Genomic DNA, 15488 nt, shown 5'->3' with positions numbered 1-15488 from the left:
CTTTTATGAGATAATATTGAAGAGAGATGATTTTAATATGGTGTAAATGGTAGCTTGGGCAGCTTTAGGCGCAATGGGAACAAAAGCATTAGCATTTGGAGCAAAAGCACTTGGAGCTTATGACACAGTAAATAAAATGAGTGGAGGAAGGGTTTCGAAGACATTAGATGCAAATAAAGGAAAGATTGGAGGCTGGGTTGCAAAGAAGTTAAGATTAAATAAAATAGGGCTCATAAATAAAGCATCCAATTTGGTTGCGACTGAGTCAGAAAATGCTTTAGGAAAGGACGATGAGTTTGCAAAACACGCAAAAGACTTTAATGACCAGATGAAAGGTGAAACAATGCATTTAAATAGAGTCGATGGAACTAAAGAAAATGTTTCTTCTCCACAACTTCCACCAGCAGTTCTTCCGTATGGTCCCTATGGAATGTATGGAAACCCTTACGAAAGACCATTTGACCCATTGACTGGTGGAAGTAACTGGTATCATTACGGACGAAGAAGAAAGACAGTCAAGTTGGAGACGGACGTAAAGAAAGCAACTAAAAAGAAACCAAGGAAGAGAGTTATAAAGTAATGAGAATGTTAGTTTTATTTTATTTTTTATTTTATTTGGATGTAAATGACAGAACAAAAGCAACTCATACAAATCAAAACATATAACAAACATACATTTAAACATTTATTCTTCCTTCCTGAGTATAACATGTTCTTTACACTTCATCCTAGACCAGTTGACTATACACTGACTGTTTATAAAGATTGTCATGGTAGTTTTATAAAAACTTATGATGATGAAGGTAAGTTAACAAGACTATGCATTTCAAAACTTGAGAAACTTTATGACTTCAAGTATGACTACAATAGAGTTAACACTGATGATGAAGATATTGAAGAAAATTTATGAGAACGTTTATTTTTTCATTAGTGAGTTCGTTAGTGAGGTGAAATTGTTGGCGGTTTTGTAAATATTTAAGGTTAAGTTAGTGTTGTCGTTTGTGTTGTAAAATATACGTTAACGGTTTCGTAAAGTGTCAAAACAGCTAAGTTGTGTATGGAGGCGCGCAGTGCCACAGTACACGACTTAGGTTTACTAACTATCATGCATACTACCAGGTGATAAAATCTCAAATATCTTAGCTTAACTTCCGTTTGATTATGAGATACATATCTAATGTTGCTTGTTTTGTAGCCATAGTCACTAACTAATAACATTATTATGATAAGAAGACTAAATATGCGAGTTTAATATACATTTGATTCAGATTTATTATCGAAAATCAAATCACAATATATATCTTGAACTCATTTGTTAATAAAATCATGATATTATTGATTGTTTTCTAGATGTTTACAATATTTTCTAAACATGTGAAGATAATCCTTAATTTGAACCAGAAATAATTTTAAATTACTAACAATGGATGGTTATCTATATATAATAATATATTATTTTTGATAGTAAACTATGACTGATTTATAATTTAGGAATATATTCTTCTTTTCTATATCTTTGAAAAATAGTTATATGATTTTGCTGCATAAGTGATATATTTTAGTAGAAATATTATAGAATAGCAAAAATAAAAAGGTTTTATCGATTTATAACACAATGAAAATGGTTTATTTCTCTCTAAATTATAAATTTTCAAAAAAATAACCTCATTTTTCCAAAAAAAATCGAGAATTGAAAAAAACGTTATCATTTTCTAGAAAATTGCATAGGCTTTTTCTAAAATGGAAAAAATTTGGAGAAACTCACCAAGGAGAACTTCATTCTAGGTGTCCAAAGCAATTGCTATCAGTCAAAAAAACCTAGAAAATTTTAAATATTGATATCGATTTTCATCAATCACTTAAAATCGATTGTTTGCAGTCGATGTTATCACATATTATTAAATTCTAATATACTTGAACATACTACAAATTGTTTTTGAAACTTATCAACATTTCGCGCAATTTAACAATACTCCAACTCTCATACACATTTCTCATTACCACAGTCTCATTTTAAGAAGAAACGATTAATAAAATCTAAGATCTAACGATTTAATTACCCAATTCGAATAATATTTTTAATTATACATCCTTGTTTGTGCATGTTTTATATACAGATGTAGAAAGAAAAACTAATAAAGTGTTTCTTCAGAAAAATACCTGAAAGCACCCTAATCATTAAACAATTTACTTTTTTAGCATCGAATTTTGCTCGTCTTGAGCCATATTTTTCGTTTAATTTTCATAATACGATAATACATATGGGTTATCAAGTAAAGTATGGATATTTTAGAAGATGATAATATATCTCGAAATCAAACGAAAGTCATTCTATGAGTCCATACACACTATTACTATACTTCATATGTCAAGCATAATGGGAACAATTTTGGTCGATACCTTTGTTGTCGACGAAGTTCCCCCTTTTATATTTATGTATTAAAATATATCTTTTATGATATGGCAGCTCGGGGAAATGAATATTTTTTTTCTCGAAATAATTTTGCCTATTTATATAGCAATATAAACAATAGAATTATTCATTATTGCTTGTAAATTTGTTAATAATGCCAAGTATAACATAAGGTTTTATTATTTTAGTAAATTTGCATGTTATTTATTGCAGAATTAAAGAAATGATGATAATTCTTTTGTTTTATAATGTACAAAAACTATATATTTGGTAGATACTATGCATTTCACATCAAGAAAATAACAAATTTTTAAAATATACTCATATATTCGCACAAATTGTAATCTGTGAAATTAAGGATGTCAATTCGGAAAATTGTTTTCATTTTAGGAGAATATAATTTTCCTTTTCGAAAATTTAAAAAGTGAGACGCGCAGGATTCGAACTTTTTTAAAAGTTGATTTAAATATATTCTAGTGTGGATTCTAAGGATAATATCATATTTAAAATAAGAATATACTAGTTTAGGTGGTATAATTTTTTCGATAAATTTGAGAGCATGTACGTTTAGGGCATCAAAAGTGTCAATTCGCTCAGCGAAAGCTGAGCTAGCTTCGTTCTCGAAAGAATAGGAAAGGAGTGAAAGAGAGTGATACAGATGTTGACACATTCATATCATTTCAACAAATTTTGATCAAATTGAAATTCAATGAAATTCAATTCACTTCATATCCTTCAGTCAGTACATTGACATCCTTCTACATCACAATGATAACTCGTGCATCAATAGTTCTACAACTAACTCAGAAAAAACAAGATTTTTCCTTCCAGCTTACAGCTTTTAAAAAGTTTCGATGATAAAAATCACTCTACTCTTGTTTATCGATATGTTGTGATAGTAGGTAAACGTATTCTTATCGATATTAATAAAAATATTTTTACGAAAATCTGAACCAATTACAGAGTTATTCATAAAGTTTATGATAACTGTAATTTAGGGCTGTACAAAATCGAGAAAAACATTGCCGTGCGGTAATATAGGGTCAAAAAAATCGCGCCTCGGCGGCTCCGCCGCCTCGGCACTATTAAGTGCGCATTATATTTAATATGTCCTTCTTTTTTTTCTTCTTCTTCTTTTCCTTTCCTTCTTCCTCTCCTTCCTCTTATTTCCTTTTCCTTCTCTTTTTACAATAACATCGAAGATCTTCGAATTTGATTGTTGGAAAAGCATCTATTTCAGATAAAGGATGCCTTTCTCACAGTCAACATACGAGGGTCCTGGCTGAAACGTTCTCAAAAAGCCTGAGATGGTAATTCTCTGATCACTCATAGCTGGGCAGGTAGTCATTGCTGACAATACCTGTCTTTATGCATGCACGCTTTCATGTATATGGGTTTACACTATCAATTCGCAAAGTTGTTCCGAATTCTTCCAAAATGGAAGGACCCGAAACAACTTTGCTTGTTAACGATACAGACGCATTACTTTGCATTGATACTGTGCTGAGTTGTGTAGAAAGTTTGATTAGAGTTGTTTTGTTCTGGTATCTCTCATCTTCTGATGAGAGAAATCAAAGCAACACAACTCTAATGATTTGTTTTCACTCATTTGTATGTAGGTTTTTAGTTCGATTGGAGCTGCTTCATAATGAGATCTCTCATCAATTGATGAGGGAGATCATAACAAAGCAGCTCTAATGTATATGCTCGTATTAACCGGGTTGTAATGCGTTGTAACGTCAGCTTGTAGTTCGTTTGGGGCCACTTCACATTGAGATGAGAAGAAATGATTAAAGGACTCTGAAAGGCTTTGGCCGTTGATGTTGTAATCGCATTACTTGGAACTAGCTGGATGCTAAGCTGTGTAGAATGTTCGATTAGAGCTGTTTTGATATGATTTTTCTCATCATAAGATTGGAGGAATCATAGCAAAACAACTCTAATGGGTTTACCATCATCTACTTGTATGTAGATGTTTGGGAAATTGTCTTGTTAATCGATTTTCGAGATGACTTTCAAATGCTATAATCAAATGACAAACAAGTCTAAGATTTCTCGACAATACATCAAATCATGATGTTTGTAAGTGCGATGAGATTAGAGTTTTTGAAGGAATGACAAGAGAAGTAGGGAAGCTCGGCATTCGCCGAGCAAATTAAAAATTAACGTATGGATTAAATTTTAAGAGGAATTCAATTTTAATTACGGGTTGTTCAAATATTGATTAATATAAATTTATTAATAAGAATAAACAATTTTTGTTTTTGAATTTATTCAATTTATAGCTTTACATATAGTTTCAAAATTGTACAACTATGATTATTTCAACAAAAAATATTTTACTTTTTCACTTCACTTTCACCCTCACTTTTCCGTAATTCAAATTTCAACATTATGTATTTTAATTCCTTATAGTATTTTTAACATAATTAATCAAATAATAATTGGAAGTTCTGAACTCACTTTTTCCGTAATTCAAAATCAAAAATATGAATAATGAATATATTTATTATATACTAATGCTATTTTCAACTAGAAGTGAGGTACGGTAATCTTACGGATTCCCGTAACTCAATTTTACGGAAAAAAGTGCAGTAAACTACTCAATTTACGGGAAAAGTGTCGTAAACTATTGATGTGGCGGTAAAATCACGGTAATTCACGGAAAGCTATATGCGAAAATTTGAAATTATACAAAATCGAGCGAAACACTTTTAAATAGGTTGTTCTCGTATTTCAAATACTATTCCCAGATTTATTGTCGTCAGAATATTTCCAAATTTTTGCCGATTTACAAAAAATGATTTACAAAGCATATTTTTTAATCTAAAAAATTCCTAAAAAAAGGAACCGGTGTGCGGAAACCTCGGTAAATTACCGCGGTTCCCATTGGGACTGCCATACTGTAATTACTTCATCTTTGTTTTATATTTGAATAAACAATTTAATTTAATTTGCATAATTTTTTTTAGTTGAAAGACAGGAAACTTAGTTGAGTTTGTATTATTTTTATCGTTCAATTCATTGTATATGTGAGTGATCCAGATATTTAAGATATTTAGAAAAAATTTATTAATTTGATTAACAAATTTTAATCAAAATAGCAAAAATCTATTTGATAGCTGTAAGCAAATAATAATTTCTATTTCAACCAAAATCACTTATTTTCATCTAAACGTATAAAATTGTCAATTTTATGAGAATAAATTTAAAATCTCATGAAATATAAAGGAGAGTAATATTTTTCAATTTTCTTTTTTTCTTTCTCAAAGGTGACCAAACTATTTTTTGAAAGTCCGCCATAACTTTAATGGTACTATTTCAGCGTGTACAATGAATACAAAAATTCTAAGAGTGCCACATAAAATAGTACTTTAGACTTGAGTTAATGCTACCAAGCAAATGTTAAAAAGATGACTTTAGTGTTTTGATAATCAAAGATTAAAATCATTATTGTCTAAATCAATAATCATAACGACAGAAGTTAATGTTTTTTCATAAGTGCTTTAAATCCACTTTTAAAAGTATACCTCAAAAATCAAAATATCAAAAAAAAATTGGCCGATAGGTTTGGCTTTAATTTTTGTCTGCTTTTATGATTTGATATGGATGTTATAATTTTAAAAGTTGAGCCAAATTCACCAATAGATTTTTGAGATTTGCAAATACTCAATAATTTTCAGCGTGTTATCTTTTATTAAAAGAACTATTTGGTTTCAGTATCATATAAATTGATATTTACTTTCTATTTGAACCTTCATTTAGCTAATGATTTAATAATACAGATTTCATCTAGTCCTTATAAGAGAATTTTGAATTTGTTATAATAAAAAAACAAACAGATATAGCTTACACTTCTATAATAAAGATACCTTTTATAGAAATCAGTATGAAATGTGTTTTGGCTTATTGGAAGCATATCAGACATAATCGCCATAATCAAAAAATCTATATACCCAATAAGTAATAAATTTGTCGATATAGATTTTCCATAAAATTAGTTTTTAGTCTGATCTTAAAATAAATTTAATTTTTTATAAAAAAAATCACATTTAAAAGTACCTTTTTAGTAGCTCGAAATCCTGTTGGTGGATTTCGGGCGTACTTCAAAATTAGCTTTTCTTCTACATATGCAAGCTATATTTTAAATATGGGGCAAATCGGATCGGCGAAAGGAGTTTAGTTACCTTTTCTTTCTCTCAAATATTTTCTATTGGGAATTTTCTTGTTATCAAAAAATAATTTTAATATTTGTTTATTTCATTACATACAATAAAATTTTAAAAACTCTATTTCTTCACAAGAAAATTTTTTTCCTTCATATGAAGAAACATTTTGTTCTCCATTTGATGCTGAGTCTAAATCTCGATTTTTGAATTTTCTTCTTTCCAAATTTCTTTTTTCCAAATTAGAAGTTTAATTCAAATTTTCAATAGTTTATATATTTTCTCAAACCGTCTTAGATTTTCTCACTTTTTAGGGATTTTCTCTCAAAATATACCAAAATAGTAATACCAATACATGTGTCTAATATACTTTAAAACCATCGTGATAAAATTCAAAAACGAAGAGTTCTTCTCTCCAAATTTTTTTCAAAATCAAAAAAATGAGATAAAAAAATACATTTGGAAAATTCATTTTTAGCATTTTAGGAATTTTCTCACTTTTCTTCCAAATTGACATCCTTAGTGAAATATAATGATAATGCTTTAAAGATATAAACAGATAAATGTGCAAAAAAAATAAGAAATAAAATAATAATAATAAAAAATAAGAAAGAAAAAAAGAGCCCTTTTGGAATTGATTGCCTCTAACTATAAATTGATGTGCAATTTGGCCGAGGGCGATTTATCGCCCGAGGCCCGAAATTTTTTGAAAGAATCTCCGGTTCTGGCGAAAAATCACCGGTCCGACAAGCTTAATCTGTGAAATATAATGATAGTGCTATAAAGATATAAACAGATAAATGTGCAAAAAAATAAGAAATAAAATAATAATAAAAATAAGAAAGAAAAAAGAGCCCTTTTGGAATTGATCGCCCGAGGCCCGAAATTTTTTGAAAGAATCTCCGGTTCTGGCGAAAAATCACCGGTCCGACAAGCTTAATAAGGAATATTACTTTTTTACTGAAAATCAGAGTTCAGTAATTTCAACTTTCTCATGAGTTTGGAGTGCTCAAAGGACTCTGATTCTATGTAAAAAAGTTATGGTGATATCATATAGTGTAAAAATGTGGTATATATTCCCCAATTTTAATATAATAAATTAAAGATCTTTATATATCTTTTATATCACGGTATTTGGAAAATATTACGCGATAAAAAGATGAACATATGAAAATGCATCAAAAACAACACATTCGCCCTGCTTTTTTTTAATCTGGATTCCTGATGATAAACATAAAAAGTAGTTGTTTTCGAAAAAAGTAGTAGCCATTTGTGACGTATATATTGCATTACCTCCTTTGGATATTGTTGTTTTATCAGATTTAGTCCGGAAGATATAAATATATGTATTGCCATCATTACTAAAATATGCTCCATTGCCATTTCGACAATTGTTCTGAAATATACAATCTTCAATATAAAGTTTATCTTGAGGATGACCATGAAAATAAATTATTCCACCAAAAGTATTTGTTTGAGTATTATTTATAAAATTAGATTTCATAAGTTTTGCACTTAATGTAAAAGTATAAACTGTACCAAAATTTGATGCATGACATGAATCAAAATAACTACAGCTGATATTTTCCACATATGAAAGTACTAAGCTATGAATAGCTGATCCATACCTTGATTGGCAATTTGAGAAATTTACTCCTTTAATATTGTTTTGTCCTAGATATTGATGTATTGATCCATCATTACTTTTAATACATAAAGAAATAGAACCTTCAGTAATTATACTCTTCACTTGTTCAAAATTAATGAAACGATATGTGTTATTAAAGGAAGAAAAATGGTTATTAACAAAATTAGATTTCCCTTTAATATATATTGTGTAATAAACAGAAATTCATCAAAAGTGACAGCTCTCAATTTTTTGACATTTGTAAATTCTAAATTGAATGAGAAAAATGAAATAATACTAAGCATAATACAATATTCTAGATTTAATTATAATTAGGAAAAAGTTAGTTTTGAGAGTACTTTTCATAGGCATATAGAATGAAATCTTCTGAAAAATAATATCACATAAACTCATATTATTTTCTAATATATAACTATTTTATATAAAAATCAAATTCAATGATCTTAAAAGCGAAGGATAAACCTCAAAATTTACGAATATAATGAGTGGGAATATAATGCTTATCTATCATAAAACCATATGAAATATCAATTTTTGCTTTACGCCTAATTTTTGACGACAATTAGCAAAAAATGTTAAATGTTAACACTCAGTCCATTTGAATATGAAAAATAAAATTGACTTTGATTAAATGTTTTTATTTATCATGCAATTCTTCTTGCGACCAAAGATTTGAATAAAACTTCAAAAAATAAGATAGCTTAAAAAATAATATACGGTAGTGTTTACTAATAGATGAATAGTATATAAATTCTATTAAAATGGATTTGATCCAAAAAAATATATAAAATTTGATCATAAATAAAATCGTTTTAAATTACTTCTTCATTTAAATTACCCAGATTTTCCTTACTTTTACCACTCCCCATGTAATTTCTGGGGAAAACGATAATTCATTTTTTTTATGGATGAATAGATCGTTTTCCTAGAAAGGACCTCATATCTCTGGCTAAAAAGAGTGTCAGATCCTAAATAGGTTATTGATCTAGTGTACAAATCCAATAAAAAGCCTATTTTTTGGCTTTTTTGGTGCTCATTTTTTCGAAGATCTACATGAATATGGGGAAACCATCGGATTTTTTTGGTTAACCCACATCTTCATGTAGTCTGGACTATCTTTCCTCGAAGGACCTCTTTACGGGTGTAAAAACTCATAAAGTTCTCAAAAGATTCATTCTCGATCTCCATGCTGAAAGAATTTACAATAAAAAAGAGATCTACGCATCAAACTACAGCCATAAATGAACTGAACCCCTAAAGCTCAGCTCTTAGTTTATCAAAAACGTCGAAATCCTTCTCATTGCAATCAAATTTTCTCAATAACTCATAAGAAAAATCGAATTTTGATTAAGCCGATGTTATAGGTATCACAAATACTACAAACTTGAGCAATATCGAAATTGCCAGCAAAAGTTTGAAATTGCATTGCTCATATTTGTTTTGTAAACTAAAAATCTGCTTATATTATTCATTAATTTTTTATATATTATTCATATACTTTAATAAAAACAATACTATTTCACCTTAAAAATGAATTTCATAAGTCAATATTATTTTTTTGAAAATGTATCAATTTTCGATTAAAACAACATGAGAATAAAATTTACGCAAAATTATTTTAAAAAATGGTTTTAAAAATTTACAATTGATTAAGAATAAGATTGCAAGAAGTTTTGAAGTTTAATTTTAAGAAAAAAAATTCGGATATTATTCATGGATCTAAGTAATCTGATATTTGAGTATCGGCACTATGCATAAAACATATATTTATAGTTTTTTTGGATTTTTATGATTTTAAATATATTCAAATTTGGCAATCCAATAGATTTTTAAAAAATAGGTAAATAAAAATAGATTACATATGCAGCAGATTTAGAACATGAAACAAATCTTATAGTGACCCAAAAAAAAATTCATGATCCAAAAAAGAAAAATATTGGCTAAATGGGAATCAAACCTTGGCATAATGAATCATTATGTTGGATGTTTCCACTACACCGGCAGTTCGAAAAATACCCTTGGTGGTTCTATTTAATAGCTACTCCCAACGATAGGCGGTGTCCCCAGCTTTAGAGGGGTGGTAAAAGTAAGGAAAATCTGGGTATAACAATTATTTTTGATTTTATATTTTTTTGGATCAAATCCATTTTAATAGAATTTATATACTATTCATCTATTAGTAAACACTACCGTATATTATTTTTTAAGCTATCTTATTTTTTGAAGTTTTATTCAAATCTTTGGTCGCAAGAAGAATTGCATGATAAATAAAAACATTTAATCAAAGTCAATTTTATTTTTCATATTCAAATGGACTGAGTGTTAACATTTAACATTTTTTGCTAATTGTCGTCAAAAATTAGGCGTAAAGCAAAAATTGATATTTCATATGGTTTTATGATAGATAAGCATTATATTCCCACTCATTATATTCGTAAATTTTGAGGTTTATCCTTCGCTTTTAAGATCATTGAATTTGATTTTTATATAAAATAGTTATATATTAGAAAATAATATGAGTTTATGTGATATTATTTTTCAGAAGATTTTGTGTTCTTCTTCAAAATTTTATTTTTTTATTAAAAAGAATCTTTACAAAATATACATTTACTTTAATTAATATTTAAAAACGTGCTCTATCAAAAGTTCCAAAAATTCAATATTTTAGCTTTTCTGAGGTGTCACTTTTGATGAATTTCTGTTTACAACAATTGTACCTTTACCATTAGAGAAACCGTTTTGTTCGAATAAAATGTAATAATCATCTTTATTTTCAAAGTATATCGCATAATTTGACAAATCTGTGAAAAACGATTTATAAACAAACGCGTTATTAGCATCCGAAATGTTTGGATTGATTTCAGTAATAGGCATTGGGCTCGAAACATTAAAATATCTTCTCCATACTTGTTCAGAATTTTGGTCCAAGCTGAATCCCTTGTTATTTTATTAAAATTCATGTTGTATAAGAAGATTTCAACATATTATTATTTTGTATTAATTTAAAGTTGTTATATCCTATTCATTTGAAGAGAAGTAGATACCTATATAAGAAATTATTGATCCCTAAAAAAATTCAATTTGACAATTGTATCGGCATAACACTTGAGAGATTTCTATTTATATGATTGTTTTATAATCATTAGCTATTATCTCGAATTAGAGAGATAAGTTAAACCGATCCATAGTTCATAAATGACTTTTTGAGAGAATCTCATATAATTAATTGTATGTTTTCTCTCAAATACAACAGTTAATAAATAAAATAAATCCTTTTTCAAAGGTAGTCCTACGAAGGATCTAAATGACAGATTTCCAAATAAATATGATAAACAAAATCAGTAGGCTCCAAATATAAATGATATAATCTTATTTTGATAAAATCATGAAATACTTTTTAAATTCCATGATTTTTACAATGCAGATAATTTAACTATACAGGATAGTTACTGTTCCTATCGTTTCTTTCATTTCTGGCATAACGAGATGGAAGGAAGATATCATTATCCATAAAAAAAATTGCGTAAATAGTGCATCCTTATTAAAGAAATGAGAACATTTAAAAAGATGTTGGTAATATTTAGTTATATCTGTCTTGTGAATGGATTTGTCACTGTCAGCTTGTTTTCATAATTTATCGGTGCAACACGCCGATGGCATCACTGATTTTATAAAATCAAGAGTCAAGTTTGGAATTTGTGAGGGTACAAAATTTTTCGATTTTTAAAATGCCCCAATAAATTTAAAAACAATATGATTGGCAAACAAACAAATTTTTATGAAATTCTCTCCATGGGAAAAAATTTTTTCATGAATGTTTCTCCAAATATTGACCAAATCGAGCTGTATATGAGTGTTGGTAATGAAAATTCACCAGAAGAAATCAATACAGCTCAGAGTGGTTTAAATGAATGGTTCAAATCTTCTTTAGCTATAAATGATTCATGCGCAATTTTATATAGAACAAGAAGCGAACGAGCAAAATTCCAAGCAGCAACATACGTTAAAAACAATATTTATTCCAATTGGAGCTATCTTAATCCAGAAGATCGACCAGAAATCAGATCTTCACTTCTTGAGTCATACTTTAACGGTAATAACAAAGAAAATATTAACGAATTAATTGCAATAGCTATAGCTAGAATCGCAATTTTCTCCGTTCTTGAAGATTGGCAGACATTTCTTACAGATTGCCTGTTTGATGAAAATACACCAGACATTTTAAAATCATTGAAGCTCCTTCTTTTTACTAAGTTCTGTAACGAAGTAGAATCATGTCAATTTCTCACATCAGGAACTAAATCAAAACTTCGCGAGCTCTGTATTGAAAATACGAGTTTAATACATCCATGCATCTTATCTGCTTTTAGAGAACCACAGATATTACCATACGCAATCAATGCTTTCAATTGTTTACTCTCATGGTGCAGTTTATCAGAGATTGTAAACCCAGAAATCATGGTTTTCCTCTGTACAGAATGGATGGCCACCAAATCTACACAAAAACCTACATTAGAATGCCTACAAACTATATTTATTAAAAGAACAGATTCAGCCATCGGATTTCGTCAGTTTGCAGCATTAGTTGTATACGGAATGACACATTTCCCCGATCCTACCAACACGAATCTCCCTATTACAGCTAACAAAGACGTATTAGATTTTCTTACGAAATTTCTTGCCAGATTTTTATCAATTATTGATTTAGTCTTCTTCCCGATACCAGAGGAAGCCAGTCCAGAGGATGTTGCTGAGTTAGAAAGGGAAGCGAACCTAGTTTTGGAAGGACTTCAACAATTTGACATAAAAAGAGAAGATTTCGCAGCAATGATTGCAAATCTTTACGAAATTGTTCTTTCTACAAGTCCTGATAGAATCTCACATGATTTCTGGAAGTTGTGGAATGATATAACAAGGAAAATATACTTTGAAAGAATCAACAAAAAAGCAACACATCCAATTTACGATTTCTTCAAAGATTTCTTCCCAATGATGAGAGAATCCATTTACGAGATCCTTCCTTCAACAATTGATGATGAAGGACAAATTCCTTTTGAAGTAAGAAGTTGTTGGTCGATGATTCTCCAAATAGATCCAGAAAACATGGTCCAATTTTTAAATGAACAAGAGAATTCTGAGAAATTATGCATCGCGTTAGGTAGTTTAGAATTTGCTATTGATACTGATGCCCAAATGCAGCCAATATTTGAAATAATTCCTCAACTTATTGAACAAGTCAATGATGAAACAAATGAGAAATATTTGATTGCACTTTTGTGCACTGTTTCTCATTCTGTGAGATTTTTCATACAAAACAGAGAAGTTTTTCGCAGCGCAATACAGTTTATTTGCGAATGCATTGGACTCTCTGAATCTGTTGCTATTGCTGCTGTTAATGCTTTGGCATATGTTATTTATAGACAAGAAAGTGTCTTCTTTGAAAATGATCTTGAATTAGCGAATTTCGTTGTAACATCATCAGATAATTTCTTCCAATTTCTTGATTTAAATGGTATTAGATTATTATACCAGCTTTGCAGTAGATTGATTAGCAAGTTCCCTGAGAATGTTATACAGGATAACTTCTTTGAATTGTTTAGACCTATTTTTGACCATTTAAAGATGTTTTACGAGGATCCTTATAACCAAGAAAACATTAAACAGGCAACAAATGATTTGGACATTATATCAAATACTGTTCACGATGTTCCTGCAAGTACTAATTACATTGGACAGATATTTGTACCAATACTTCTTGAAATTGGTCCTCACGTTTATCCTGTTAATGATTTCATTGATGTTTCAGCTTCTTTGTTACTAGCATTGGGAAGTTTGATGCAAGGAGCAGAATACTCTCAAATAGAACCTCATTTCATTGAGACATTGGGACAATTAAGACCAACAATTCATGCTGTTACATCTGTTTTTAGTTTCATTGCAATTGTTAGATCGAAATTCCCTGAAGTTGATCAACATTTTGGAAATATAATGCAAGAATTTGTGTCTCCTGCATTAGAATCCGATGATCCACCTTATGAACAGATTTTGAAGATGTTGACTGAGTTTTCTTTCGCTGTTGTTGATCCTAATTTCATGCTAAAACTATTCCAAACAACAGCACTTGAGTTCTGTTCAAGAGATGTAAATCAAGCTGCTTTAGAATGTTGGACGAAGTTAATTAAATGTCAGTCAATTGATAATCAAGTTGCAATGAACATTTATAAGTCAACATTTGAAGAAATAATGACAATTGCGTTTTCTATTTTGATTGACCAAGTTCATAATGCTGTTTATGATAAAATTGTTGAATTCATTTTGATGAATATTCAACTTGCATCTGATTACAGATTAATCAATGCAGAATTAACAGATACATTGGTAGGAATCATCACAAAGATCGTTCCTCAAGAACCAAGGCCAAATATGTACTACGAATTCGTTACTTGCCTTGAAAGAGTTTATACATCAATACACAGATTCTTCAGAGCAATTACTGATTTCTTGACTGGTCTTCATAAGGTTTCTCCTGTTGATACTGACGTGTTTAAGATGGAAGAGTATTCTAGACTTGAATTCCTTCCAATTAAGTTAGATAAGAATCCATTCCTTAAAGATTTCATTTCAGGAAAGAATCCTGATGGAGTTTTGAGGCCAAAGAGTGTTGTTGCCAATTTCAAGAAAGTTATCGAGAAAGTCACTGCTCAAATAGTTTGAAATATAATATATTATCATTCTTATATATTTTATAATCTTTTATTTATTTGTTTTCTTATAATTCTATATATATATATTCTAAAGATTTTTTTGAATTAAGTTCACTTACCTTTTCTTTTTCTTAAAGTATTTTGGTTATCTTTAATCTTGTGATTTGAAAGGTCTAAACGAAGGGTAAATTCGGTTCTATTATATTTCTAACTCAACTTTTACAAAATTGTGATCATAAATACCATCAAATTGAGTGTATAATTACGATGGTATGATCATAAAATCGGAATTATTTCATTAAAGTCAGATGAACGTAAGGATCCTTAAGTTATATTGCTTATACATTTAAAATCTGTAACCCTATTTTTTGTTCTCATCAAGTATAAATAATTCTTCGTTATATCAAGTCTTACTATAACATTTTCAAGAAATTGTACAACGAGTATCATCCAAGGCAAGCAAGAGAACTCATCCCGATTCTTGATTACTTTTACTACAAAGAATATGGTGTTGTTTTAGTCGAAAATCATAAAAATCTATTTGACAGTTTCAAAGA

General features: G+C 29.1%; 2 protein-coding genes across 2 annotated transcripts, besides 10 other annotated features; both read left to right on the top strand.

Annotated features, from left to right (window-relative positions):
• Nucleotides 1-818: part of a mobile genetic element that runs on past the window's edge.
• Nucleotides 47-580, top strand: TVAGG3_0324340 (protein of unknown function, DUF4107 family; the record flags this gene model as incomplete). Its single annotated transcript, XM_001314111.1, has 1 exon — nucleotides 47-580. The coding sequence occupies one exon, from the start codon at nucleotides 47-49 to the stop codon at nucleotides 578-580; it is 534 nt and encodes a 177-aa protein (XP_001314122.1).
• Nucleotides 593-818: a terminal%2Cinverted (terminal inverted repeat of Maverick-1C transposon ID:TVAGG3_0324330).
• Nucleotides 819-3408: 2590 nt separating this feature from the next.
• Nucleotides 3409-5316: a mobile genetic element.
• Nucleotides 3458-3595: a mobile genetic element.
• Nucleotides 3932-4191: a mobile genetic element.
• Nucleotides 5317-5681: 365 nt separating the features above from the next.
• Nucleotides 5682-6604: a mobile genetic element.
• Nucleotides 6605-8417: 1813 nt separating this feature from the next.
• Nucleotides 8418-8454: a mobile genetic element.
• Nucleotides 8418-8454: a terminal%2Cinverted (terminal inverted repeat of Banshee-A3 transposon ID:TVAGG3_0324280).
• Nucleotides 8455-10899: 2445 nt separating this feature from the next.
• Nucleotides 10900-10937: a mobile genetic element.
• Nucleotides 10900-10937: a terminal%2Cinverted (terminal inverted repeat of Banshee-A3 transposon ID:TVAGG3_0324270).
• A 1100-nt stretch (nucleotides 10938-12037) lies between these two features.
• Nucleotides 12038-15025, top strand: TVAGG3_0324260 (armadillo (ARM) repeat-containing protein family; the record flags this gene model as incomplete). Its single annotated transcript, XM_001314112.2, has 1 exon — nucleotides 12038-14941. The coding sequence occupies one exon, from the start codon at nucleotides 12038-12040 to the stop codon at nucleotides 14939-14941; it is 2904 nt and encodes a 967-aa protein (XP_001314123.1).
• Nucleotides 15026-15488: the final 463 nt, after the last annotated feature.

This window comes from Trichomonas vaginalis, chromosome V, assembly GCF_026262505.1.
Source record: "Trichomonas vaginalis G3 chromosome V, whole genome shotgun sequence".
NCBI lineage: Eukaryota > Parabasalia > Trichomonadida > Trichomonadidae > Trichomonas > Trichomonas vaginalis.
Note: the sequence above shows the minus strand (reverse complement) of the source record. Positions and strands in the feature narration are given on the sequence as shown.